Here is a 27,699-nt window from a genome sequence, read left to right on the forward strand (position 1 = left end):
AATTCAAAGGACGTGGCAGTAACTCTTGACATCACCTCCATAGCCCACCCGAAAACCCCAGCCCTAGGAGGCCGTCTTGACAACACTGATATAGAAACTTAAGGAAAGGTTGCCCTTACTCAATCCTGGTAGATTCCCAGGTTTGCCGGTAATTTTCGACTCCTCCCCCGCCTCTTTGACCTCTGAGGTATCTCCCCCCTGCTCCTCCCCCCCACCCCTCCTTGCTGTAAACCTCCCGAGGCTTAAGGTAAAACAACGCAGAGGCTCTAAATTCAGAGCTGAGGCTTAGACAGACTCCAGAAGAGGAAAAGTGTCCGGGCTTTCTGAAAGGACGATCAAGCTGGATTTGATGAATTCTGCCAGCTAAATGTGGCTACTGTGCTCCTGGGTTCTCCGAGAGCTGGGGCGGCAAGGTGGATGCAGTTTGCAAGCTTTGGAGCAGATCTAGTAGATTACAACGGAGCCCACAGCTCCTTTACCAACCTAAGCTCCCTCTCCATCCACTAGAGGAAAGGTACTCGTAGGGAAAGTTTTGTCAAAGGTAAGGTTCTGGGCCGACTTGGGCCAAGCCTTTTAGTGTATCATGATCTCTGGTTCCAACCTAGGGTCCCAGGCAGAACTCAGTTAAATTTTTGTCTTGATCATTCAGTAGTTACGGGAAGGGGAGGGGAAGGGAAGGATTTCCTTTGAAAAGGATTGTTCCCCGATTAAGAGAAAACTGTAAATACCTCCAGAAATACGGTGTGTAAAGGAGGTGGCAAATCTCTGTCCTTACTTGACCCAGCTCCTCACAGCAATGAGATTCGGATCCTGTCTCAGGACTGACCTGAGGTTTGTGGCTTCGCCGCTGCCTGGGAATGTGCGATTCTATCCCGGCTGAGAGCCGAGCAGCAGACCGCCCGTGAGCACTGCCTTCGGAGCCGGCCAGCAAAGAATCCAAAGACAGGAACGCCGATGACAGAAACAACCACCTGAACTCAAAAATGCTGGCTCGGAGCCTCTGCCCGGAGACGAAAGTTCTGGCTAATTCACTCGGATTGTTTTAACAGGTTAATAAAGTAATTGACACTCCACACAACTACATTCTCAGTAGGAGTCCCAGGCGATAAGATGGGAATCTGCAGTGAAGGTTTGTTATTGTTAACAGCTACCTTTATTGTCCTTGCTTTTTTTTCTTAGCAAAATAATAAAAAGGGACGAATAAAAGGGTAATAATTTCCGACATGATCTCTCTGTGGGGATATCTCTCTCTCTCTCTCTCTCTCTCTCTCTCTCTCTCTCTCTCTCTCCCCTGTGAAATCAGAGAAGTCTCTCCCCAGATCCCCAACAAGCCACAGGCAACTGGAATAGAAATAAATTAGCTCTAAGCATCCTACATCCAGCTCCCCACGGAACAGAAGTGTTAATCCTGACTCCCTTTAAGAGCATGTTGTTTTGTCTGATCTTTGGACATGATTAAAGATGCCAATGGTTCATATAGCCTTATTCTACAGGATTAGAGACTGTTCAGAAAAAGTATTAAAGAGCACACATGCATTCTTTCTCCTTTTCAAATCGGAAAATGTTTCATTCTGACCCCTGAATTATGTGTTTAGGACGGTGAGGTGAATATACCCTTTGGTTACATTTTTCCATCTGAATAGATTACTCATTAAAAGTGGAAGCCTAGCTGTTCTACCAGTTCAAACCAGATTCTGGTTCCTGAGAATAAATAGGCGAACACATTCATAATTAAGGAGAAACTGACCAAAGAAATCCCCCCTTTTCTGCTCAATGTTATTTGTGTGGAAAAGCATAACTCTTCTCATTGTACAGATTATTTTCAAAGAAACATTTAGGGTTATCTTCTATCTGCTAGACATTAGAGAATAAGTAAGTTCTAAACGTGATTTTACTTTCCAATGGCAATTAGAACAGATTAAGATTTTTTTGAAAAAGGTGTAATTTCATGATAAGTAGGAATCTGTGTCTGATGTTAAATATAATGTGGAATGTTTCCGTTTTGATTAAAGCAGAAAAAAACAGGAGCAGACAAACAAAACCATCTTAAATGGACCACCAGACAGCTCAGGAGTAACAACTACAACCGGGGAAGTGTGTTCCAAGGCATGTGGGCAAATACTACAGACTCAAGAGGAACTTATTACATAATTTTAGCATGAATCTCTTGCATGAAGAATCTTACATAGGTGAGGGAGAATGAAGAAATCATTTCTGCATTTCACTCATTACTTCATTTTCAAAATGAAGGAACTCCAAGTACAAACTCACACCCCTGCTGTTTTGAAGGACATATATTGACCTAGCAGCATACAAAGGTCACAAGGAGTCCAATTTTGACAGGCAAGTGTCTAATCTCTCATTGAACACAAGAGGTCGCTCCTGTAATCAAGTGCCCAGGAAAAATATTGCTAATCACCTTTATGTAATCAGTTTTATGTATTCTATAAAAACACTGACAACTTTACAGATATGCTTGATGTGTTAAATGCACACATAGCAATCAACTAGTGGAGGAGGAAAAAATCTATGGTCATATGAGAATCTCTAGATAAAGGGAAACAGTGTGGCTGGCTGTGGGAACTTCGATTTGTATGCAAATTGTATAATCACAAATACTCGGATGTTCAGAGCACATTAATCATGGGCTCTTATTATTATTATTGAGTTCTCTCCAGAATCTCCCTATGAGTGGAGTATCTTATGCATGGATCCTGGCTTTTTTTTTTTTTTTTTTTTCCAGTCTGAGAACCAGGAAAATGCCTGTTTAAAATAGTGTCCTGAAGTAAGAGAAGGACAACGAGTCTGGAACACTGTGGAAGAACTGCTCGCAGTGAAAGTTTGTTCCCAAACAGTATGCTAGATTTTCGACTTGGAATGGCTATCACCAACGATTCTTTGTAATAATGTATTGTTTGAATTAAAACATTACTTATTGTTTACGAGAACGTCTGTATGTTTGGAAGGATGCATAGTGAGGGTCCTTTGTGGGTCTCAAGTCATTAGATTCTGATGCTTCCCTGAAATGCCACGTTGTAAGCATGGCGTGAGGAAATAGAATTGGTTCAGATCCCCTATTTATCTTTAGTGCTGCTTGTTGTTGTTTTAAAACTATGGTCAGCTTGATTATATAGAAGGGTAGCATGTCCTTGTACAAGGCGAACTTGCTTCACCGGGTTCTGCAAAATTAGCTTAACAAAAGATTCCACGGATAGGATACCAGAGAGCAGGAACCGGGATTGAAAGGAAACAAAAACAACTGGTAAATTTAACCTACTTCGATGCAACTTTCCATCCTGCTCAGGCACTTTGAAATAATTTCTAATTTAAAAAATAAAGCAAAAAAAAAAAATCACGGAAAGGAAGAGATCCCGTCTGCCATCTTCTTAAAGAAAACAAAGCAAAACAAGACTAAACGGAGTTCTTGTTAAATCTCCTACAGGGAAAAAGGGAAAACACCTTACCCCTGCTTCGTAACTTCTTTCTTTCTGTGTGTACTCTGAAAAGTCACAGGCTTCTAATACACTGCGGCCTAGGTGGGGTTCACAGGTTTTATCAAGGGTTAGATCTGGCGAAAGATACAAAGAAAGGAGTTCCGCGAACCCCCTAGATCTTCTAAGAGGCAACAACAACAACAAAACCAAGCTGAAGTCTTCTACGTTTAGTTTATGTTTGTAGTTCTCATATTCTCTCTCTCTCTCTCTCTCTCTCTCTCTCTCTCTCTCTCTCTCTCTCTCTCTCTATCTCTATCTCTATCTCTATCTCTGATGAGAAAGTCTCTCTAGAGAAGAAGTGACCAGTGTAGATGCTCTGGGAGAAGTGTGGGGATTCTGTGTGTCCCCGAATAATTGCCTCTGAAAGATTGTAGACTTGGGGAATCACGAAAGAAATTATTGGCAAAAGTAACCGGTGAGATGCAGCCAACATCTCCTCCAGAAGGCTTCCCCAGAGGAAGCAAATTTAGAAAGCTAACCTCAGTGGAGAGGAGTAGGCGCCCCACTCTTCTTTTGCAACAGACCCTCCCTACTCTAGCCTTCATACTAAAAGATTTAAAAGTCTCTGGAGAGTATTGTAAAGTTGCGCTTAGAATTACCAAGCCGTTTAAGGGGCCGGGTGCACTTTTGCTTTTAAAAAGAGTGGACAAGAGATCCATAGAGAGACCTGGAACCCCCTGTAAACTTTAGGGCACTGCACTCCGACTCTAGATTAGAACGCTTTCATGCTAGACTTAAAATCGAACAGCAGATCTCACGGGTCAGGAGGAAAGTAGCCGACCTCAGAGTTAATTCGTTTTACCTTTTCGTTTGACCTTTGCGTTTCCAACCCGATTGTCCGCTAAGGTGACAAGCTCCCCTTTCCTCCCACCCCAAGTCTTTGGAGAGCTCATCTGGGGAGTGACAGGGTCAACAGGGTAGCAAGGAAAAAAAAAAAAAAAAAAAACACAAAAAACGAAGTCATAAAAAAACATTTCCTTTGGGTCTAACCGTCCCACTCCGGGTTGGTCCCCTAGCGCGCAGCGCGCTGCTGGCTCCAGGAGATGCACCCTTCCCGCAGGCAGCGAAGTTGGCCGAGCCCAGGGCTGTGCGCGCCAGCTTGGGAGCCAGTAGAGGAAAGCCGCCAGTTCCAAGTTCCCCCCCTCTTTTCCTGGAGCCTGGGAGGGATCCGGTTCACAGGAAAGACCTACCCACCAGCTACTCGCCACGGGCGGCAGAAAAGGGAGCCCCGAGCTCAGCGCAGCCTGAGGACCGCGGGGTCTCGGGGAGCCCGCGGCGCTGGAGCCCCGCAACACCTCGGGGCGCGTCCGGGAAGGCGCGGGGAGGGGGCGGTGGATAAGGAGGCGGGCGACCGGGGACCCGGGCCACCCGGCTCCCGGGGAGCGATGTGGCCTCGGGAGGCTTAATCCTCTCCTGCGGGCTCGCCGAGCGGGCAGTGGCGCGCGGCGGCGCCGGGGCTGAAATATGATAATCAGAACAGCTGCGCCGCGCGCCCCGCAGCCAATGGGCGCGGCGCTCGCCTGACGTCCCCGCGCGCTGCGTCAGACCAATGGCGATGGAGCTGAGTTGGAGCTGAGAAGTTTGAGTAAGAGATAAGGAAGAGAGGTGCCCCGAGCCGCGAGAGTCCGCCGCCGCTGCTGCGCCTCCGCTCCGCCAACTCCGCCGGCTCAAATCGGACTCCCAGATCCGCGAGGGCGCGGCGCAGCCGGGCAGCGGTTTTTCCCCAGCCTTGGCAACCCCCGGGGGCCACTCTTTGCCACCTAGACACAGCACCAGCATCCTCTCTGTGGGCTGTTCACCAATTGTCCAACCACCATTTCACTGTGGACATTACTCCCTCTTACAGATATGGGAGACATGGGCGATCCACCAAAAAGTAAGAGGCGGTTTAACCTTGTGGGGCTCAGTGTGCTGTTATGGTCTGGGGGGGGGCGCGGGGGGGTCTCTCAGACACTGATGCCAGAGCTTTTTGGATTTGTAGTCACTGCCTGGAGAGACTGAAGCAAAGGTAGTTCTTTTGTTGTTGTTTTGTGTGTGTGTGTGTGTGTGTGTGTGTGTGTGTGTGTGTGTGTGTGTGTGTTTTCTTCTTGTCGCGCTTGCAGCCTGCATGTTTGGTGTGAATTCCGATCTTTGGGAAACTGATGAGACCTTGTGTTTGAACGCTGTGTGCCCTCCCAAACTCTAGTCGCCGGGTGCTTAGTGATGATTTCCTCCTCCGGAATCTGGAGCTCTTGGAGAAGGTTATTATGTACCAAAGGTCTGTGAGCACAAACCACACCGGCAGATAGGAATTAGCATTAGACTTGCAAAAGAGAGCGAGTGACAACTATATTGATGTCTAACTCTTCTAACAATATCCATTCCCGTGTGCTATTGAAGAACGTGCTTCATGGAAAATATAGACATCCCAGCGTTGCTTTAACGCTTCTAGTCAAAACCTTTTCTTTGACTTGACTTATCCATAATCTTGCCTAATGATTATAGCAAAGAGGGAGGAGGGGAGAAAACACAAAATGAGCGGGTTTGATTGCGTGCTAAGCTTACAATGTAGACTATTCAAATCTGCGTTTTACATATATTCCACCTCCCTTTTAAAAAAAAGCGAGTCAACGTTTGATGGCACACTCCAATTACCATCCCAAAGTGCAATACTCTTTAAGAGAAGAAGAAAAAAAAGGAAAGAAAAAAATTCTTCCAGAGTACACCCTATAAGAGAACGACACTAAAAGTGTGTTTATCTCTGTAGGAAGTAAACGGTTAGTCAATCATGTATTTATTTTCATTTCAGAAAAACGTCTGATTTCCCTATGTGTTGGTTGCGGCAATCAAATTCACGATCAGTATATTCTGAGGGTTTCTCCGGATTTGGAATGGCATGCGGCATGTTTGAAATGTGCGGAGTGTAATCAGTATTTGGACGAAAGCTGTACGTGCTTTGTTAGGGATGGGAAAACCTACTGTAAAAGAGATTATATCAGGTATGCCATTTTCACAGGGTTGTTTTCTGAAATTTCCCGGCACTCCTGGTTTATTATTTGACATGCCTTTGGTTTTTTTTTTTGGGGGGGGGGGCGGCGAGAGGACGTTTACTTTAGAGCGGCCAGTGTGCAAAACTGTTTTAAAAATTAAACTGTTGTTCATTTCACATCTCTGGGGGTGGGGTGTCGCTGTGTTTCATAAATTTCTCTTGATAAGATTTGTAAATAATTCTTTGAATTTTTCATGCAAAAAATTATTTTCCTCTTTCAACTTCCCTTCTAAGGACAACAAAATTAAGGCAAATAAGTTTAGGATTTTTAAACTTTAAAATTTCTACTTTCGCTGCATAGTTTATCATCTTCTTTATTTTTATCCTGTTTCTATCACTGACTTAAATTATTTTAGAGGTTCCAAATAAACAGACAAAAGTTTCACCAAAGGATTTTTTGAAGGACAAGTACAGCCATTGCTCCCTTTACTTTCGGGGTGAGTCTTCCTTGATAAAAAATTTTAAAACAAAAATAAAATATTCTTTACCAAAAAAAAAAAAAAAAAAAAAACCACCGGAAATTTAATCTTTTTAAATATTAACCCTTTGGTGATACTAACTGTCTTTTCTTTCTTATCTTATCTGGGCTGATGAATTAGACAGAGCAGATCAAATTGCCCATCATCTGTCTGCGGACAATTGGTATATTTAGGTAATTGAACAGCTTCCTCTCTCACATTAAAATCTAGTAACTGATAAAATGAGGGAATCAGCGGATGGACAAGAGCAAAACCACAGAAGAACTGAGCTTGCTTTTGTTACATGTTTTTTTGCTAATTTCAAGTTTCTCTGACTTTCATGTATATATCTGAAACTTCACTTTCTACCTTAGAAAGCCTGGTAGAATTTCTAAAAGACAATGTTGTTTCTTCTAATACAAAGCAAGATACTGTTCCTCTTCAACATTAGGCTAGTAATAGCAGAAATGTTGCTGATTTAAAATTCGGTAGTGGCTACTAGCAAATGGTGGGCTTTTGTAAGCTATAAAGGGCTTTGAAGCTTAAGAACTTTCATTAAAGTTTAGTTAAGATTTAAAATATAGCCACCAGTTTTTCTCCTGCTAGAATAATGCCCCCCCCCCTTTTTAAATCATGGAGTGGAGGGTATACTCATAATAGATAAAATTAAACAATGTACTAGGGACTGTTTTGCTTGTTTGTTTGTTTTGTTTTAATGCCTTGAGGAGAATGGGAGGAAGTGGGATACAGGAAAGGGGAGGAATTTCGTAAATGGTTTGGGAGCCGGCAAAGTAAGTCTGCCTTCTATAAAATGGATGCTCTTGCATTGGAGAGGCAGAAGGTAGAAAAAAATTTCAAATCTGTCTTCTAACCCCTGACAAATAAGCCCTTTTCATTGTTTACTTGGCTGGTGTGTGCTCTCAGGATACTGGAGAGGGAGAGCCCACTTTGAAACTCCAGAAGCACCTTTGCTCCTCTGAAGATACTGTTTTCCTCTGTTGTATACAGAATTGCCTCATTCAGGATATGTTGCTTTGCAGATGAAGTAACTCAATTGCTTTTAGTCTTCTCTTCTCTTCTCTTCTCTTCTCTTCTCTTCTCTTCTCTTCTCCTCTCCTCTCCTCTCCTCTCCTCTCCTCTCCTCTCCTCTCCTCTCCTCTCCTCTCCTCTCTTCACTTCTCTTCTCTTTTCCTCTTCTCTACCCTCCCCTTGATTGTGTGTGTGTGTGTGTGTGTGTGTGTGTGTGTGTGTGTGTTTGCTTATGCAAACACTAATGCACAACCCTTCGGAGGATCTATAGTTGTAAAAGCAGGGCCGGCCGAGTGACCATTTTTACTTTAAGATCTTCCACTGGGGAAGCAATAGATCCCCCTTCTTTGTGTGGATCTTGTCCTGTCTCTTTTACTCTCTGTGTAAGGAATTACTGATGGCTATAGAGGGAACCAGGCAACGCCGCAATGGATGGGACCTGTAAGGACTGCTCAGTGGTGAGGAAAGGCTGGCAATGAGGAAGCTTTTAGCAGTGAGGGTTGGGTCCCGCCCCCCTCCCCCATTTGTCATGCTAGCCTTGGCCCCCAGGCAAACTGAAATAGAGGTCCATGCTGCAGGACTCTGAGAAAAAGACTGATTGGAAGAACAGAAGCTGAGCTTTAAAATAAAGGGGGGAAAATGGAGACAGAACTTTTCAATAACAAGTGACCTGTGGAAAATCTTCAGTTGGATAAAAACTGGAAGGCCTTTGCGCCTTTGCGCCTTTGCTGGAGAGAATCTGGAAGCCCTCTAACGCTTCATTTTTTTATTCCACTCTGCAATTGTGTGTGGAGTGGGTGATTGACACTCAGTCCCCTTCCCTACCTTTGTTGTTGTTGGTGGTGGTGGTCGTGGTGGTGATGATGGTGATGATGGTAGAGGGGCATTTTCAGAAATATTTTTAGTAGCAGAAATTGAGGGATAGAGAATGGAAAGCGGAGGTCTATGGCCACCAATGTCCCCTGAATCTCTCTCCCTGCGAGTATTTGCAAGAATAACCCTGAGACTGGTTACCAGAGGCTGCTTCCAGGTTTAAAATCCACCAATAAATTTTCCTTGGTTTGGGCTGGGTGCCTGAACTAAGAGGTACCAACTGAGACAGACACAGAGGTTCCCAATAAAGGTTCCCCTTGTTAAAGGGGAGGTTAAGGAAAAAGGAGGGAGAGGAAGAGAAGGGGAGAGGGAGGGAGTGGGGTTGTTTCTATACTCTGCCCAACTTTACTATTGCTATTTTTTTTTCAGGCAGCTTAGGTTTATGGTCCGGATCGCTGGCCATATTGGGCCAGAACCTGCCTGAAATCACTCTTTTTTTGTGCTTCTCTTCCCATGCCCGGGCCGGTCCATTCAGGTTGTACGGGATCAAATGCGCCAAGTGCAGCATAGGCTTCAGCAAGAATGACTTCGTGATGCGCGCCCGCTCTAAGGTGTACCACATCGAGTGTTTCCGCTGTGTAGCCTGCAGCCGACAGCTAATCCCGGGAGATGAATTCGCGCTGCGGGAGGATGGGCTTTTCTGCCGCGCGGACCACGATGTGGTGGAGAGGGCCAGCCTGGGAGCTGGAGACCCTCTTAGTCCCTTGCATCCAGCGCGGCCTCTGCAAATGGCAGGTACTCCTCCACCCAGAGGCTGAGAAAAGGCAGGCGGGGCTAAATCATAACCTTTCCTTCCTGTAACCAGGGGGTCACACGGTGGTTCAGAAAGTGGTCTGCAGTCAACAACACGCGCTCTTTGCAGTTCTAGCAAATTTCCATACACTCATCGTCTGCCTTGACTGCACAACCACACATCTAAATGTCTGTCTATATACAGGTACACAGCATACCCCACTTGTGCACACATGTATACACAAGCCCAGACTGTACTGTCAGCTTTACTTTGGCCTCCAACCCATAGCTTACTGAAAATGGGCTTCAGCTTTCTGCCAGTTTTTCTCCTAGCTGCCGCCTAATTAAAGGGGTGGAGCCCTAGGTCTTGAGGAGTTTCCTCCCTAGCCCTGTGAAGGAAGCTTAAACGCCCCAAGGCATTTAGCTTCCCACGTCCCCCCCCCCCCCTTACTTTCCAATCCAAAAGCTTTTTAAAATTTATTTTTATGCTTTTGTCAAAAAAAAAACAAAAAAAACAAAAAAAACAGGTCCCTAAAAGATACAGTGTCAGTAACTGCAGGCACTGCACAGGGCTGTAACTTAAAACTGTCAACAGCCTAATCTGCAGTAATTGCCTTTAAAAAGGAGTCTGCCTCTTTAAGCCATTCATTCTACGTGATTTGGTGAGAATTTCATCTCCAAGCCTGTAGCTGTAGCTCTAAATTGACCCCATAGGTGTTTGGCCTGACCCCAGGGGGTCGTGGAAGGTGTGGGATTTGTACGGCGCAGATCAGAGGGCCAGTTGCCCATAAAGGAAAGTGGAAACATAAAGGTTAGCTAAAACCGAGACCGTCAGACAGCTGAACATTGTTTCCTACCTGCCTTCCAGTCAGAAGCAGATCTCCATCCCTTCATCCCCGTTTACAATTAAGTCATCAGCCCCTACTAAATATCAGAGGTGAGGAAATGACAGCTTTTCTCCAACCCCCACTCACATCTTTCTAGCTGTTCTGAGAATTCTATCCTGGGTGATTTCTGACTAGCAGACAAGGGGTAAAGCCAAGGGTGGGAAGCAGCGGCAGAAGAGGCGGAAATATTGGGAGGGAAGGAAAGGACAGTCTCCAGTCTTCGTTTATCTCAAGCCCAGACAGTTCAACAAGAGTTTCAGTTTTCCTTTGCTTGGGGTCAGCGGGTCTTAGGAACATCCCACATTGTTGATTTAGTACTAAGAAAGACTGGGGACCATTCGGGTAGTTGGAATACAGCGTTTCTTTAGCTTCTAAATATGACTGTCCCCTGGAATTGAAGTTCAAGGCTTTCTGGCAGAATTATCTGACTTTTGGTCGCAGACTTCCCGGCCCTGTCATGTCTCTAGCTGTCACTGGGGTGTTCTGCGTTTTATTTTCAGGTACCCTCTATGACTTTTACGCAGAAGGGAAAACCGAGCCTGGGGGTGGGGGTGGGGTGCTCGGTTTAATCTGTGACCTTCTTCTGGTTATGAGGAAAGGGGAGGAGGAAGAGAACTTACTGGTGGAAAAAAAAAAATGTCTCTCGTGCGGGTGAATAAACCAGCCCGAGACAGACTTCCTTTGGCTAATTCTGTGGTGAATGAGAAGGGGCAGTAGCCGCATCTCTTCCCTCCCGCCCTTACTCTCTGCATTGTCTTCTATTGTTGATTAAGGAGAAAGATATCTTCTCCCTCCTTATCCTCCCTCCGCAGTTTTTGCGAGATGTGCTGAGCTAGGGCTGGGTAGGGAATGGAGTGGCGCCAGGAGTGGCCTTGCATGCTCACGGAGTCCCTTTGCCCCCGTAGCCGAGCCCATCTCTGCTAGGCAGCCGGCTCTGCGGCCGCATGTCCACAAGCAGCCCGAGAAGACCACCCGAGTGCGGACTGTGCTCAACGAAAAGCAGCTGCACACCTTGCGGACCTGCTACGCTGCCAACCCTCGGCCAGATGCGCTCATGAAGGAGCAACTAGTGGAGATGACTGGCCTCAGTCCCCGAGTGATCCGAGTCTGGTTTCAAAACAAGCGGTGCAAGGACAAGAAACGCAGCATTATGATGAAGCAGCTCCAGCAACAGCAACCCAACGACAAAACTGTGAGTAGCCCCGAGGCCAAGCAAGGAAGGGGTTGCAGGAGACCTTGAAGGCCAGCGGGCATCCCTATGAACTGGAGATTGGTACTCTGTGGAGCCCCAGCAGGAGCCCAAACAAGGAGGTTCTCTCACTTCACCTAAACCCAGGTCTATGGCATGTACTGTCTATAAAAAGGCTGAGAGCTGGCTGGTTAGAAACTGCAGAAGTCTGAGCCCGTGACCCCATCCATTGCTGGTTCCAAAGGGGATCATGATCTTCAACATCATCTGCACCTGGAACCTAAAGGACCTAGTGGCTCCCTCCCAGGGCAGATGGCAGTGAGGTCTCTAACTCAGGTTTTGCAAGCATTGGCATCATTAGAGTTGTCCATATTGTGAAGGACAGCATCTCGAGTGTTGATCTAGAACTTGATTCAATGCACTACCCATCCGTCCCGCATTCTGGTCCCACCCCAACTCTTGGCAAGACCTGCCACTGTTCTTGCATTTGGGAAAGCCCTCCAAGGTGCCCATGCAGACAAACCACTCTTCCAGGTGGAACCCAAAGCTTCCTTCCAGCCTTTGATACCATTATGTTAGACAACTACACTCCCCTTCCTCCCGCTCTCACACCTCTTGCATAAGTTAAGGTAAAGGGTTTCTTTCTCCTCTCTTTTTTTTCTTCTACGTCAGCCCTATTTTTAAATGCCATAAAAAATTCGTTGTCATTAAGCTTGGCAGGCAGGCCAAGACTAAGCAAGGGTACTTTCAAGTTAGTGCATAATAGCACAGAAGTAACTGGACCCAGAAACCTCTGGAGTGGGGTCTGACTGCAAGAAAGAGTATTTGGAGGAAAATTTTCAGCTAACTCAAACTGGCTAGAAAACCAGTTTCAGAAGGATGAAGGGAGACCTGGCTGAACCTCAGTTTTCTACTTCTGGGAGGCTGTGGCCTCTTAAGGCACATGGGAGGGGTTGCAGTGTGTGTATGTGTGTGTGGGGGGGGTGCGGGGGGCGGAGCTTGTGAAGGTGAATCAAAAGATAGTTGCAGCAGAACTGTTTTAATAAGATCTTAGCCAGTCCAATAATCCGCCGCACAGAAGTAGAAAAACAAAACTGGACTCTAACTAATATCCATAGGTGCAGCAGATTAACTGAGTCAACACAGGGCAATTGTATAGATAAGATAATACTTGGGTATATTTACTTAGCACGTGCAGACAATGGAAGGAGGGAATTTGCTCATTAACATGTTGGGATGGGGGGGGTGGTTATTCACAGAATATCCAGGGGATGACAGGAACTCCCATGGTGGCCGCTAGTCCGGAGAGACACGATGGTGGTTTACAGGCTAACCCAGTAGAGGTGCAAAGTTACCAGCCGCCCTGGAAAGTACTGAGTGACTTCGCCTTGCAAAGTGACATAGATCAGCCTGCTTTTCAGCAACTGGTAAGTGCCAGCTCCCAAAAGGAGAAGGCTAGATCCCCAACAGAAAGGAAACTCTGTTTTAACTGTCAAGCACTGAAAGGTCCCCTGGGAGGGAGGGTGCTCCTGGGTACCAGCATTGGGGAAAAGGCAGGAAGTGGTGGTGAAGAGGAGGGAGGCAAATGGAAGGAAAGGAGATCTCTCCGGAATCTTTGCTTAAAAATGAGACACCATAATTTAGCTATGTGGTCTAGCTCGAACTTTCTAAAAAGGAGGCGTATCTTTTGGGTTGAACTTCACGGTGCCTAAGTAGTTATGTATACAGAGGTTCAAATGGTGGCAATGTCACACATTTTAGGCTGTTATAAATTACAAGGACTTCAGAGACCACCTTGGCATTTGGATTGGCAACCAGTAAGTTTATTTCTTTACCTGTATCTAGTGAATGGTTCAAATAAAAGTGGCTGTAATACACATTCAGTGTAATAAGTTAGAATGTTGTTATCCATAAGAAGAAGGCACTTGTCTGAACCCAATTTTCTTATATGCCAGCAGCAAGAATGGTTATTTAAATAGTTTCGTTGATATTTATTGTAGCCATGTTTCTTTCAAAGGCTATATAAATCTAAAACATAGGACTTTTAAAATGTTTTTAAACAAATGAGTTTAGATATGATACAATGGCATACAATGTGACATGTATACCAAAAGGAACAGGAGCATTGTCAATCAGAGACAATGTATATTTAACTCTTGAAAACATGTCTTAGCTCGAAAGTGTCTAACACATACACCCATAGCAGAGAATTAATTCATTTTGCCTATAAAAGTTTAAGATAAACAAAAATTTAAAGATATATTCCTTTTGATGTGGTACATATGCTTAAGGTTTTTTCTTTTCCATTTAAAGTATTATCAGCCCCATAGATACTGTTTTATTAAACACAAAGTCGTGTCCTAAGAAACACTCCTTTCTTTAGAAACAAAGCTAATGCACCAGTTGCAGATAGGTTTCTCCAACCCCATCTCCTGTGCCCAGAGGGCATTTGCTTTCTCATGTCAACAGTTATAAGGGTGATTGGCCAGAGGCAAGTGGTTAAAGGGGCTTGGTTCCAGGCTGTGTGTGTGTGTGTGTGTGTGTGTCTGTAAATGGACCAGTCTAGTGAGCAGGCAAATTTGAGAAGTCCATTGGCCTCTCAAGGGGAAGGTTTAATAGGGTAGAAAAGGGATTCTGGAACCAAAGGGAAAGTTTTACTCTAAATAAGTTGTCCATAGAAAGCATTATGTCGGTAAAACTTGAATAATAGAAAAGAGATAAAGAAAGACTTGGTAGCTTCTGAAACCTGAGTGTCAGGTGAGAACAGTGAAGTGGAATCCGAGGCAAGGGTGGGAGGTAGAGTTATGGGTGGGAGACAGTTTCCGTCACACGGTATTTATAATGAGATGATGAATGTATGGATCTCCTTATGGAGAAAGGAAGAGGGGGGCAAGCAATGAGACCACACTGTAAATCCACTAAAGAGTTAATCATTGTTCCAAGGAGCCTGCCCTGAATTTCTGGCCTAGAGAACTTTTCTACTCCCAGGGCTACATGTAGGAAGAAAGATAATTTTATTTCAAGCCTTCATGGGAGAGTTGTGATGCCACTTTACAGTGGGAAACACATTTGCTCTTCAATAATTTAATAGGACACAATGTTGGGAATTCAGCTTGGGTTAAAAGAGAGCTCTTTAGGAAGATGGAGAAATGGAGAGAATTTCTTTTCAAGTGCTTCTCCCAGGCTTCCTTTAAAGCCTGTTAAAAATTCTGTGACAGGCGTGGATAGCTTTGTTGGTACACCAGCATGCTTATTACATTGTGTAGACACAATGTAATACTTTTGTATCTAACCGGGACACTATTGAAGCCCCTTTTACTTACCTCTCAACCTTCCATACAGGTCAATTTTTCAGAAGGAGGACCAGGCTCTAATTCCACTGGCAGTGAAGTAGCATCGATGTCCTCTCAGCTCCCAGATACACCCAACAGCATGGTAGCCAGTCCTATTGAGGCATGAGGAACATTCATTCATTTCAGATGTTTTGTTTTGGTTTGGTTTTTTTTCCCCTGTGGGAGAAAGTGGGAAATGACGTTGAACTCCGAAATAAAAAAGTATTTAACGACCCAGTCAATGAAAACTGAATCAAGAAACGAATGCTCCAGGAAGTGCACGACGTCTGTTTTAACGACAAGGTGATATGGTAGCAACACTGTGAAGACAATCATGGGATTTTACTAGAATTAAAAAAAAAAAAAACAAAAAACAAAAACAAACAAAACCCTAAGCCCAGCATATGCTATTCAATGACCTTAGGAGTACTGAAAAAGAAAAAAGAAAAAAAAAAAAAGAGAGAGAGAGACGTTTTTAAAACGTAGAGGATTTATATTCAAGGATCTCAAAAAATGCGCATTTTTGTTTCACTGCACATCTAGAGGAAAAGCAGAAATAGAGAATTTCCTAGTCCATCCTATTCTGAATGGTGCTGTTTCCATATTGGTCATTGCGTTGCCAAACAGGAGCTCCTCCGGCATAGAGCGGAAGAAACCGGCCTCAGTGGCTTGAAAGAGTCCTTTCACGAAGGCGGAGCTGCATTGGTTTGCGATGTTTTTAGTTGACTTTGACGAGGGGTTAAGTGAAATTCTGGGTCTCTTTAGCATGCCCTGTAGCTGGTTTCTCTTTTATGTTTGCCTCTTCTCCCATTCTTTTCTTTCCTTTTCTTTATTTCTCTTTACATTTTTTTTTGAGATCCATCCTCTATCAAGAAGTCTGAAGCGACTTTAAAGGTTTTTGAATTTATATTTAAAAACCAACTTATAAAGCATTGCAACAAGGTTACCTCTATTTTGCCACAAGCGTCTCGGGATTGTGTTTGACTAGTGTCTGTCCAAGAACTTTTCCCCCAAAGATGTGTATAGTTATTGGTCAAAATGACTGTTTTCGCTCTTTCTGGAAATAAAGAGGAAAAAAGGAAACTTTTTTTGTTTGCTCTTGCATTGCAAAAATTATAAAGTAATTTATTATTTATTGTCAGGAGACTTGCCACTTTTCATGTCATTTGACTTTTTTTGTTTGCTGAAGTAAAAAAAAAGATAAAGGTTGTACCGTGGTCTTTGGATTATATGTCTAATTTTATGTGTTTTGTCTTTTTTTTCTTTAAATATTATGTGAAATCAAAGCGCCATATGTAGAATTATATCTTCAGGACTATTTCACTAATAAACGTTTGGCATAGATAATTAAATAAACGCAATGATTCAGGGTCCCTCTTTTATATGTTTATTAGCAAGCCTTTGACATGTTTGAAATGAAGGATTTGCTTGCGAATTGGGATAAAATGACATACAGTATTCTAGGTGTGATATTGTGTTGCAAGTAGTTCAGGTCGGGTTGGCAAGTTTCGATTTCAATAGTTGGATGAAGGCTGGTTAGAAGAGGCCCTTTAGCTCTCAGCTGTGATAATGTTACTGTTTTTTTTTTCTTTTCTTAAAAGGAGATGCTGTTTTCTCTTCTGCCCCCTTCCTTTCCCTTCCCTCTTATTTCCTCTCTACCCTCACCCCTACATCCATCCCAAAAGGAAGAAGGTCTCTGAGAATGGGTTTTGATTGTAATCGCTATTTTCTTAACGCCAAGTGCTTTATACCAAAGTCACAGCTTAAGATCGTTAAAATCATCCATATTTCAAACATAAACTCTTGTTGAAGAAGCTTTCTTCCTAGCCAGTGAAGGATGACCATTGTAGACTAGCGGTGACTGAGAAATGCCCCTTTATTAGCGCAGAAGGTAGGAGAGACTGAGAGAGGAAAGGCTTCTCTCAGCAGTTCTCAGAACTGTAGGTGTCTGCATTTTCTTACCTCTTCCACTTCCCCACCCCCCACCTCTCCTCCCCTCCCATCTCTAATTTCAACCCCTTGAGAAAGGTAGCTGGCGCGGAAAGCGCTGTTTGGGAACCGCCTTGTTTTGGAGTGAGCGACCCCGCTCTGTGCGTTGCAGGCGTCCCACAGGCTGTGGTAGTCAGAGTCGTCGTGCGCTCTGGATCAGACACTGCCACCCACCTTGCAGAGGCTCACCTGCAAACCCAGGGATGGACACAAAGTCCTGGCTCAAATTGAGCTCTTGTTCTGTGGGTTTAGGGGTCAGGACCACTCAGTTCTCCCTTTGCCCCTCTGACCCCCACTCCTCATGCCCGGTTCTTTCTCATTTGTCTGTGTGAGTATAATGCCATTTTCAGTATCTGACAACTTAATAAATACGAAAGCTAAGTACCCTAACCGTGTGTAATGTGACGCATTACCCTCTGTAGCCCCTGATTCAGAGAAGGGTGGAGGCCGGAGGCTGGGCTGGAGACCCCGTGATGCCCGAGGCCCGCAGCTCTTAAGTCTGCTTTCACCCTCTCCAAACCTGTGCAAGTCGTGAAGCGAGCTTCAATTAGGCTTTTGTTTGGCATCGTTCTACATAACGGGTTAATTATAGGCTCTACCACGAGGGCAGAAAGAAAACAAACTTTGCATTGGAAATGTTACAGTGCATTAGACATGCCCTTGATTCCTTTGATTGTTGTGTCTAATTCTTGACAGAGGGGTAATAATTTGGCGGGCAGTAATAATGGCTTGTAGTTGTTTGCTGGGAAAAACAAGAGTTTTTTTCTTATCTCCTATGGATCTTCTTCCATGAAAGGCTCTCCCCACCGTCGTCTTTTCTTGTTTTCTCTTCCCATTTCTTTCTTTCTTTTCCCCCCTCCTGTCTCTGTCTCTAATTTCCCACCACTAGACTTGATTTTTCTTAGTTTCTGGGCTGCTGTATAAATTCGTCTGCCTTTTGTTTTCACCTTTTCTCACTATGTAGAAAAAGCTACCAAATAAAAGCACGCTCAAGGGAGGCAGGTACAGTGTGAATTTGAATTTGGAGTTGAGTTTACAAAGTTACTTGATTAATGCAAGCCCAACGAGGTGGAGGTGTAAAGGCCACTGAAGCCCACCAATAGCCTGTGGTGGGCTCACATGCATTAGGACAGAAACAGGAACTACAACTTCAGACTTTTCATGCAGTGGAGGGACTGGGGTAGGCACTTATTTCTGAGATTAAATGTGCGTGCGTGTGTGTGTGTGTTGTGATATCTCACATATATAGATGTCAGTGTGTTCTGAAGTCCATAGCTTGAACTTAAGTAGTATAGCAGAATGTGATGGATAATTTTGATTTCACTTGCTAGGTTCAATGTGTTTGTTGCCTGGGGGCTGCGGATGGATTGATGGGTTGAGTTCTTGTATTATTAATGAGAAAGGTTCCCCTTCTAGTCTCCTCAGTGTACGTGCTAAAATGAGTAGCTGATGTGCCTTCCTGTTTTTCAGATCACACTGGTTCCCTCTTTGCTTCCTCTGCACACCTCTAGAGAGTCAGTTTTGAGCACCCTTCTTCTAAACAAACCCCTTATTTGTACTGTCTGTGTACCCCACTCTCCTGCTACTCATTCATAGTCCTTTATTCTAGATACCCTGACTCATTTTCTCTAGCTTCTGAAAGCTATTATTTGGTGCATTTGAAAACATCTAGGATGCTTAGGATCAATCAGGGGATTCATATCAGCTCCTACACCCTCAAAAATAAGATTATTATGCCATAACTTCTTTAAAATAGTAACCTATCCAATTTACTCTTCCTCTTTCATCAAAGAGAACAATTTTTTCTTAATATTAAAAAGTTTCCTTTTAGGTTGCAATCCATTGCAATAATACTTCTGATTATTTATCATTTGGCATAGGGGTGTGTGTGTGTGTGTGTGTGTGTGTCTGTGTGTGTGTGTTGCCTATAGACAACTTTTCTGGGGTTCAATATTCAAGGACCAACTTGGTGATGCTCTCTTGCCACTCACCCCTTCAGCTCTATTTGTTGATCTTCCCTCCAATTTGTCTTAATTCCTTTGACCAGTCTCAAAGACAATGTATGTTCAAGTTGTCTTAGAAACATGGATAGTTTTCCTTAGTACTTTGTATTTATAAACCACAAATAAAATTGACCATTGAAGTATAACTTTAACTTTTCTGATTCCCATGGGGTATCACAGAGTTTTTGTTTTTTTTTTCTTACTAAGAAAATGGAAGGAAAAAAAAAACCCAAACCTTTTAATTCATTCCATTACTTCCCCAAAAGAGTCTATGTGACACCCAGACACTCTGGATTTTCAATCTCATTCCTAGGACAAGTAAATGGGAGTAAGAACTGTTTATTTTCTTATTTGTAAAGTTCAGTTTAGTTAACTTTTGTCAAGGAGATTTATAATCCAAATTAGGCTTGAGTTCTAGTGATTGAACTTTCCCCCTCTGCTAACCAACAATTAAAGATTATGTCACAACAAAGCAAGTTAGATTGTCTTTGGACATGTCAAAGGCCAAGTATTTTCCTGCCTTAAACAAAAAGTGACTTTAGAAAATGAGTCTAGATCTTCAATTCTTGTTACAGATTTGTAATAAAAACAGTGTAACTCCTACAATGTGACTTGGTGTTTTTGAGCTAAAAGTACCTAATTCAAGGCTCTGGCAGAGAATCTGTTTCCCCATCTTTCCTGATTGTTGTTTTCTTGATAACTAAGCAAGCCACCGAATGGCTGTTTGAGCCCAGGCGCCACAAACATAAACTTCACAGCTTACAATGTCCCAAGCATGATGGAGGGTCTCTCCACACCTCTCCAGAGACTTCTGAAGTGTAGACAGAGAAGTTGGTTCACAGGCATCAGAGGAGGGGGAGGGGCGGTTGTTGTGAGCATTGTTACAAACACAGTCTTTAATTTTATGATGCTTCAAACTTTGGCTCCGAGAAGTCAGTATCTGATCCTTCAATAATACAGTCCCCTCTCAGAACACCACTTACAACTCCTTGTTCTTACAAAAAAAAAAAAAAAAAAAAGCAAAATAATTCTGGTATACCTGTGCAAAAAATGTGAAGAAGGTATACATATATGAGTTATGAAAAGAAAATACTGTTGTTTTGTTTTGCTTCCAGAAAGGACACCCATTTTTATGAGACAGATGTGGGTAGTGACTGCTTTTGATCAAGCAGGGTGAGAAAACACACTGGCACCCCTTTTAGGAGACTGGTGGGAGATTCGCTTAGCTAGTGTGTTGCCTGTTTCTCCACTGGGATCAAAAAGTTCGCCGTCATTTTTGGAGTGATGTAATTTGTGGAATTGACTGGGTTGGCTACTCATTTCTTCATGCATCTCTAGTGGTCTTCCCACTATGTTTCCTGTTTGCTGGGGGGCGGGGGGCAGCTAGTTGTGAAGAGTGCTGGGATTGGGGGTGGGGGTCCTCACACTGGTCTAACCAGCCCCACCACTCCCGCGGGCAAGTCGGCCCTTGATCCCTTAAAGGAGCGACAATCGTCGTAGCCCAGAAGAGGAAAAGGGGGTGTTTCTGGGCCCTTCTCTTTCAGGAGTTGATCAGGTTGGCAGATCTGGAGGGCTAATCCAAACAAGGCGCTTGACTTGTGAGGTCGCGAGTCTAGACAGAGCTGGTGGCTCGGCGGCTCCTTATCTTTCCCTGGGATCAGCCGAAGAGGCGCTCCCCGGCCCACTGCACTCGGCTCCCGGGGCCGGAGCCACCGCGCAGCGCAGACCGCACAGCAAACACAGCACCTGAGGCTTTACAGCTTGCTTTATTGTTTAATGGAGAATGCTGCAAAACATTTATTTGTCTTTGCGGCCCGCGCCTCGGCTGTTTTATGCCACCAGAGCTGGGTGGGGGTGTCCTCCAGCTCTGGGCTGATCCGGTCCTCACACTGGGCAGCTGTGCTATGTGCATGTGAGTGTGCATGGCCTCCAGGTCGTCTGCATAGAACCTTGGGGGAAACCCAACCTCCGCCTTTTCCTTGTTTCCAAATACCCAGGAGGCGGAGGATCCGAGGAACTATGGGAGAGAGCCTTGGGAGAAGCCAGTATCTCTGAGAGCAGCCTGGAAATGACTATTCTGTGCTACAGCCATTTAAGGTTTGAGGGGTCAGTGGGCACTGGCTCAAGGGCGATCAATAAAAACATTTAGTTCAATAATAAGCTACTTTTCTTTCCTTTCAAAATGTACCCAGAAGAATGCGTCACCATCTTGGACAGGGTGTCTCTGCTTGGCTGATGCCCTTTATCCACTGCTAGCATAAAGGAGTGTCAGTGTCCTGTGAGTGTTTCTGTGACCACTTCACTGGGCAAACCATGGAAACCTTGGTCTTTCTTCACTGGCTTCCATCAGAGAGGCTGGCACTGCCATGTGCTTGGGAACAAGAGAACCCAAGAGTCAGATCTTACAATCCTTTGTTGGGGTAACAAACAACTAGTCTTGGGAATTAATAAACATTCTGTGGCTTGTATTTCAAATTAATTGAATGTGATTAAGCTAATTATAATTTTATCCACCCCCTTTGGATTTCTTTTCTTGTTTCAAAAAAAATGAGGAGAAAAGGTTCTAGTTGCTTCTTGTTATTTTCTATTCTTGGTGAGGGAGGGAGAGAGGAAGAGAGGGTGAGAGAGAAAGAGAGAGAAGAGGAGAGAGTGGATGAAGGGGGAAGAGGGAAAGGGAAGGAAAGGAGAAAAGACCAGAGAGAGAGAGAGAGAGAGAGAGAGAGAGAGAGAGAGAGAGAGAGAGAGAGAGAGAGAAACAGCAGATGAAAGGGGGTAGGAATTACTATTAAGGTCTCTGTTAACCAATCATAAGCAGGTGAGAGTAACTGGATTCCTGGATTATTGTTAAAGGCAGTGTTGAGACAAACACTCTCTCCTTGTTTTGGTGGAACAGCAAATGCAAGCCTTTCCCTGTCTGTCTTCTGCATAAGAACTGTGTACTACCATGAAACTAGAGAGAGTAGGGCAAATTCAGTTTTTCAATTTTGTGAAATGTGGCAGTTTCTATAGGGAGGTTTTAAAGTGCATGTCCTTTGTTTCTCCACAAAATAATCTCTAACAGTAACTTGGCACCAACTTTTCTTTTTCTCATGGATAAAGGTGATTGTTTATATGAACCTGTCACAAATACAACGTGTTGCTTGAACCTTCTTAAACTTAGCAGGTACATAGAGATAATAGTAGACAGACCACTGAATATGATAAGTAAGGCATGGTGGGAATTCAGTTTTAAGAGCCATGAAAGACTTTACTTTTTCCTAATATTATTTTTGAATTCATAGTTCTAAGTAAGTTTTGTCATTCTTCTCATAGAGATCTATAACACGAAACAGCAAACTAGTCTTTGTTCAATACAAAAAAAAGATTTGCAAAATATTATTGATGTAGGTTCTAGTCTGTAGCTATTTTGATAATCTACATCTCATTCTCAGTTAATTTAAGTGATTTTCTTTTGTTAAAATTATTGCCTATATAGCAGTTAAAACAGTAGAAGCATATTTGCTTGAACGATTTTAACAATGAGTCATTGGAACAAGTGTTAACATTTTAAATAAAGAAGTTTACTTTGAAATATTTGTAAAATTTAATTTTATGTTTTACTTATTCACTGTATACCCCAGGCACTGTCTCCACCATGGTTGTTGAAATATGTTTAACCAGAGCAAATCTAGAGTTGATTTCTGGTGCAATTATTAGAAAATAAGAAGGCAAAGAGTTTCATTTTTAAAGTGGACACACATACTTCAAAATAATTTATTTTTGAATATTAATAAGAGAAGACACATTGGGCTCAGGGATTAAAATGTCATTTTAATAAAAATGTCACATGTAGCTCAGAGTTATTTAACAGTTTTTTTTCCAGTTGTCTAAGAATTTTAGACATGGGAGGTTGCTTTTTGCAAAGAAAGAATTGAAGGAAAGTGGCCAAACAACTGAAATAACATTTAAATGTTAATTCACCAAACAGTAGGAGTGTCTTTCTTTGTAAGATATGATCATCTACTCTCACTGAGAGTTAAGTGTTGGTTTCTAAAAAGATAAGAGGAGTAAAATATGGATTATCAATTCCTAGAGCATAAAACTTCTTGAAAATTCTGACATCACTCAGTTTTCTTCCTAATAAATGAAAATATTTTGGAGCGTCCTACTTAGAATTCTGGTGTGTGTGTGTGTGTGTGTGTGTGTGTGTGTGCGTGCCTGTGTGTTAAAGTATATTTGACATTCTATCTTATCTAATATTCTTAATTTTTTCTTTACAACCTCAGTCTCAGTAGCTATTCTTGCATTTTGCACATCGGCAAATTTCTCCCTTTGCCAGATTGGAACAATTAGATGAAGCATAGTATATTGCCAACGAAAGCAAGCTTGCATTTCAGTTCTATAAACCCATCAAAGGAGACTAGTATGTCTCATTAACATTAATGGAAAATGTCCTTGAGTATCATGGGTAAAAAGGGTCTTGGAGTGATTTCCACCAACAGTGTCTTTACAGAAAGTGTTCTGAGGCTGAAACAATCTACAAAGTAATTTTGATCATATCTAGGCTCAGTCAGTTTGCTAGTCTCTCAAGTGAAAGTAAACGTATAAAATGGTAGAATTAGAATTTATATTATACACAGATGCTTCATGAAAGTGAAAAAAAATGTTCAGGAAATAATTTCCCACAGCTTTTAGAATTTTAACCACTAATCTAGAGAATTAAATAATATTTCAAGAAAATGCAGCCAGGCAAAATCCTGGTCTAGAACCAGAGCTGCTGGGTGCTGCCTACAAACACTTGGTAGAAAAGGTTGTTTCCATTGGATTAGTAGGGGCATTTGAGTGATGCTGTTTATTTGTGTTTTGTTAGCACTAGGGGTATACAATATGAAATCAGTCCTGTGGATAAATACATGACTTTGTGATGTGCATGATGGTGGCCTTGCTTGGCTGTGGTTATAGGTTTCTCAGGGCAAGGCTGAGTGTGGTATTACACTTCAGTCTGGAACTTTGTAGAGTGGGGCATCGATCTGCTTGTTGTTTAGGTTGTTCCATCTAAATCTTCTGGAGGGACTTTGCAGAACCAAACCTCTTTTAGGTCTTTTAAAATCAGAAATATTAAGACAAGAGTTGGTTTCTCTTGTACCACGGATAGAGCTTGGTTGTTTCAATACTATGTCTCTCTATATAAAGCATACTATGTCTCTCTATATAAAGCAGTTTCCAGGCATCAGTTATGCGATGAGAACTCCCAGGACCTGGTTCCTAGTGATCTGGGCACCTACTTCTTAAACAGCCCTTGGACTCCTCATCCTTCTTATACAGTGCATCAAAGAAGTAATATGATGTCATTGATGACTCCACTGTGTAAGGTCATTAGTTCAGAAGGTATTATCTATGGGCATTTTTAGTGATGTCCACTTTCTTTAAACCCAGGTAGCAAGGAAGATGCTGTTGAGATAGGGGGTGGGTACCACAAGCAGCAAAACCACAAGCCTACAATTATCTTCTTTAAAGCAGTCGATCTTAGCATTTCTTTATTTCAAGGCCACCATACACATTTAGCGAAAACATTTTTCTCAGGGAGAGTTACATTTATGTTTATTTATTGTATGATAAACTTAAAAGGAAAACTTACACATACTATTATTTCATTTAAAGAGTTTCCAGGGACTAAACCACTAACCAAAAAGTACACATGAAGGGACCCAGTGGCTCCAGCTGCATATGTAGCAGAGGATGGCCTTGTCAGGCATCAATGGAAGGGGAGCCTCTTGTTCCTATGGAGACTCGATGAACCAGAGTACAGAAATGGTACAGTGGAAGTGAGTGGGTGGGGGAGCACCCTCACAGAAGCAGGGGGATGGAGGATGGGATAGGGGGTTTGCAGAGGGGAAACTTGGAAGGGGGATAACATTTGAAATATAAATAAAATAACCAATTAAAAAGAGAAAAAATATCTCACCACATGTTATCATAAATGACTTCTTTTAAACAACAAAATAACTTTTGCTTGTGAAAAAAACAAAAGCCAAAGAAGAGTTGCCTCACTTTCTGGTTTTGTAAACCTCAACATATCTGGTTGCTAGATGGTGTCTGGATTCGTGTAGCTGTTTCTTTCTTCTGTCTGTGGCACTCACTCACACACATGCTGTAGCTTCTGGACCTCTGTACCTGCTTATAAAAAAATGGAAGTAGAAAACAGAAAATGATGTCAGAAAATTATTCTGATAAGAGTTTTGGTCTCAGGTTGGGCATGAGGCATACCTCTAATCCAGCATACAGGAGGCAGAGGCAGAAGAAAGCAAACAAGTTTGAGATTAGGTTGGGGTACACAGAAGGGGCTAGACCAGCCAGAGCTAGAAACCAAACCCTGTCACAGAACAAACAAACAAAGAAACAAACAAAACCCAGCATCTATAAAATATGCATGTGCTAACAGTTTTTGCCTCAAAGACGCCTAGAAAATCTTCTCAGGGAGGCTTAGAACAGAGTCTGACAACCACAACCTTAAAACGTCTTTGTACAAATGGATTATATTAAACTGTTGCTTGTGGACTTTTACTTTTGCAATTATTGGGTTAATGCTAGAGGCTACTTTAAATATTTGTTTTTATTTTATGTATTTATGTATTTATTTTATGTATGAGCATTTGCATTTATGGTATAAGTATATACTTATGTATATGGCATATACCTATGTATTTCTATATACCACATGCATGTGCATGGCTGGTGCCCATAGAAGTCAGAGGAGGGCATTAGATCAGTTGGAACTAGAATTATAGTTGTAAATTGCTTCTATGATGGAAACCAAATCTGGGTCCTCTGCCAGAACAGCTTTTTTTTTTTTTTAACTGCTGAGTCATCTTTTCAGCTCCTTGTTTTTGTTTATAAGATACATCATATATATATATATATATATACATATATATGTGTGTGTATCAAATAATATATAAATATATTATATAATATATTTATTATATAACATAGAATTGCATATATTATCTATTTTTACATGTTTTTACAATAACTTCATCATATATACACATGGATACATATATATCTATATTTATGTATATATATCTATATACACACATGTGTATGTGTGTGTGATTTTTTTAATTCCCTCATCAAATATTGATCTGAAAGCCCATTGTACCAAGGAAAAAAGTAATGGTACATAATGAACACTTCAAGTTTGCATGATAAGAAACTCTTGAGGGGACAGGCACATGTGGGCTGAGTGATCTTAAACTGTCTGAGACTCCAGGCTTTTAAAAAACCTAACCTTGCAAAGTCATGGAAGTGTTGAGCACACACTGTGTAGCAAGTACTATCGATACTAGATAGAACTTGATCCCATTTTGATATAATGAATTCAACATGGAGATTATAATTTGAAAAAAGTCACTTGGCTTTTGATATAAATGTGGCTGACTAAAGAATATAGATGGGGAGATAAGATGTGTGTCATGATGGTTTAGGGAGATGATGTGTTTGTTATAGTTGTTATGTGTGCCGGTTATGATTCATGTTGCCACAAAATTCTTGACAAGAACAACATATGTGTGGAAGAGTTTAACATTTGAAAGAATGTTCTATTATGGTAAGGAAGACTTGGTGGGCCAGAGTGTGAGGTCCCTGGTCTAATTGCTTCCAGTCAGGAAGCAGAGATTGATGAATGTTGCTACTCCATTCACTTTTACTTCCCAGTTCAGTCTGCAACTTCATGTCACAAATTGGGGCTGCTCACACTCATAGTAGGGCTTTCCACCTCTCTGAAAGACCTATGGAAACATAAAGACATGCTATAACATGAAATGTCCTTCATAGGCTCATTGGTCTGAACTCCTAGTCCTGCTCTGATGGCTTTGCTTCAGAGGACCATGCAATCTTTAGGGGGAGGAGCCTTTTTGGAAAAAGTGAGTCAATGGGGGTGGGCCCAGAGGCCTTATAGTCAGGGCTCACTTCCTGTTAAGTTTCTGTTTCTTGAGTGGCAGCGTAATTTGACAAGCCAGTCTCCTGCTTCTGCTGTCCCACCTTCCCCTTTTGTAGCCATGTCTTCCCCCTCCTCAATGGAATGGTCAACCCAAATAAATCCCTTCTCTCTCAAATTTCTTATTATCAGATACTTATTTGCAACAATAAGAAAAATAAGCAAAACAAAAGCCTAAAGTTCTGTCTCCTAAATGCTTATACCATTGAGATGATGTATATGAGGTCACTCATGCATGCACATTCACCTTAAGAGCACTGACAATGGCTGCTCTTCTGGAGGTCCTGAGTTCAATTCCCAGCAACCATACGGTGGCTCACAACTATCTTTGATGGGATCCCTCTTCTGATGTGTCTGAAGACAGAGACAGTATACTCATAGACATTTACCCATCAAGATGAATCATGCCAGTATTATTTTTTTTAAAAAAAAAAAAAAAAGAGGGATTGTTTAAGAGAATCTGATAATGTCACTGAGCTGTGTTCCTGTTGCCCTCATTTTTGGTGTGTGTGTCTGTGTATGTATACATATGTGTGTGCATACATGTGTGTGTTCATAAATATTCATATATGCATGTAGGTGCACACTGGCACTTGTAAGCATGCTTATAAAGGCAAGAAATTAATGTTGTGTGATTCCCTATGTCATTCTTTACCTTATGGTTTGAGATAAGGTCTCTTGATACGGGTTAGCTGGCCACTGAGGTA

The 27,699-nt window shown here is 42.6% G+C and overlaps 1 protein-coding gene and 1 long non-coding RNA gene across 2 annotated transcripts; both read left to right on the top strand.

Moving 5' to 3' along the window:
- Positions 1-227: 227 nt before the first annotated feature.
- LOC143435079 (uncharacterized) lies at positions 228-2,942 on the top strand. Its single transcript, XR_013105058.1, has 3 exons — positions 228-541; positions 785-1,129; positions 2,013-2,942. It is a non-coding gene; the product is annotated as an uncharacterized LOC143435079 (long non-coding RNA).
- A 2,128-nt stretch (positions 2,943-5,070) lies between these two features.
- Positions 5,071-16,378, top strand: Isl1 (ISL LIM homeobox 1). Its single transcript, XM_034523672.2, has 6 exons — positions 5,071-5,370; positions 6,283-6,472; positions 9,358-9,617; positions 11,407-11,693; positions 12,950-13,117; positions 15,033-16,378. Exons 1-6 carry the CDS (start codon positions 5,343-5,345, stop codon positions 15,147-15,149), a joined length of 1,050 nt encoding a protein of 349 aa, XP_034379563.1. The 5' UTR covers positions 5,071-5,342; the 3' UTR covers positions 15,150-16,378.
- Positions 16,379-27,699: the final 11,321 nt, after the last annotated feature.

The sequence above is a fragment of the Arvicanthis niloticus genome, chromosome 19, assembly GCF_011762505.2.
Source record: "Arvicanthis niloticus isolate mArvNil1 chromosome 19, mArvNil1.pat.X, whole genome shotgun sequence".
In the NCBI taxonomy this organism is placed as follows: Eukaryota; Metazoa; Chordata; class Mammalia; order Rodentia; family Muridae; genus Arvicanthis; species Arvicanthis niloticus.

Excerpts from the sequence above, each read along its gene's own strand:
- Isl1 (XM_034523672.2), top strand. The coding sequence starts at position 5,343 with ATGGGAGACATGGGCGATCCACCAAAAA. Across the intron at positions 5,371-6,282 it reads CATGGGCGATCCACCAAAAA|AAAAACGTCTGATTTCCCTA; the intron begins GTAAGAGGCGGT and ends TTTTCATTTCAG. Across the intron at positions 11,694-12,949 it reads AGCAACCCAACGACAAAACT|AATATCCAGGGGATGACAGG; the intron begins GTGAGTAGCCCC and ends GGTTATTCACAG.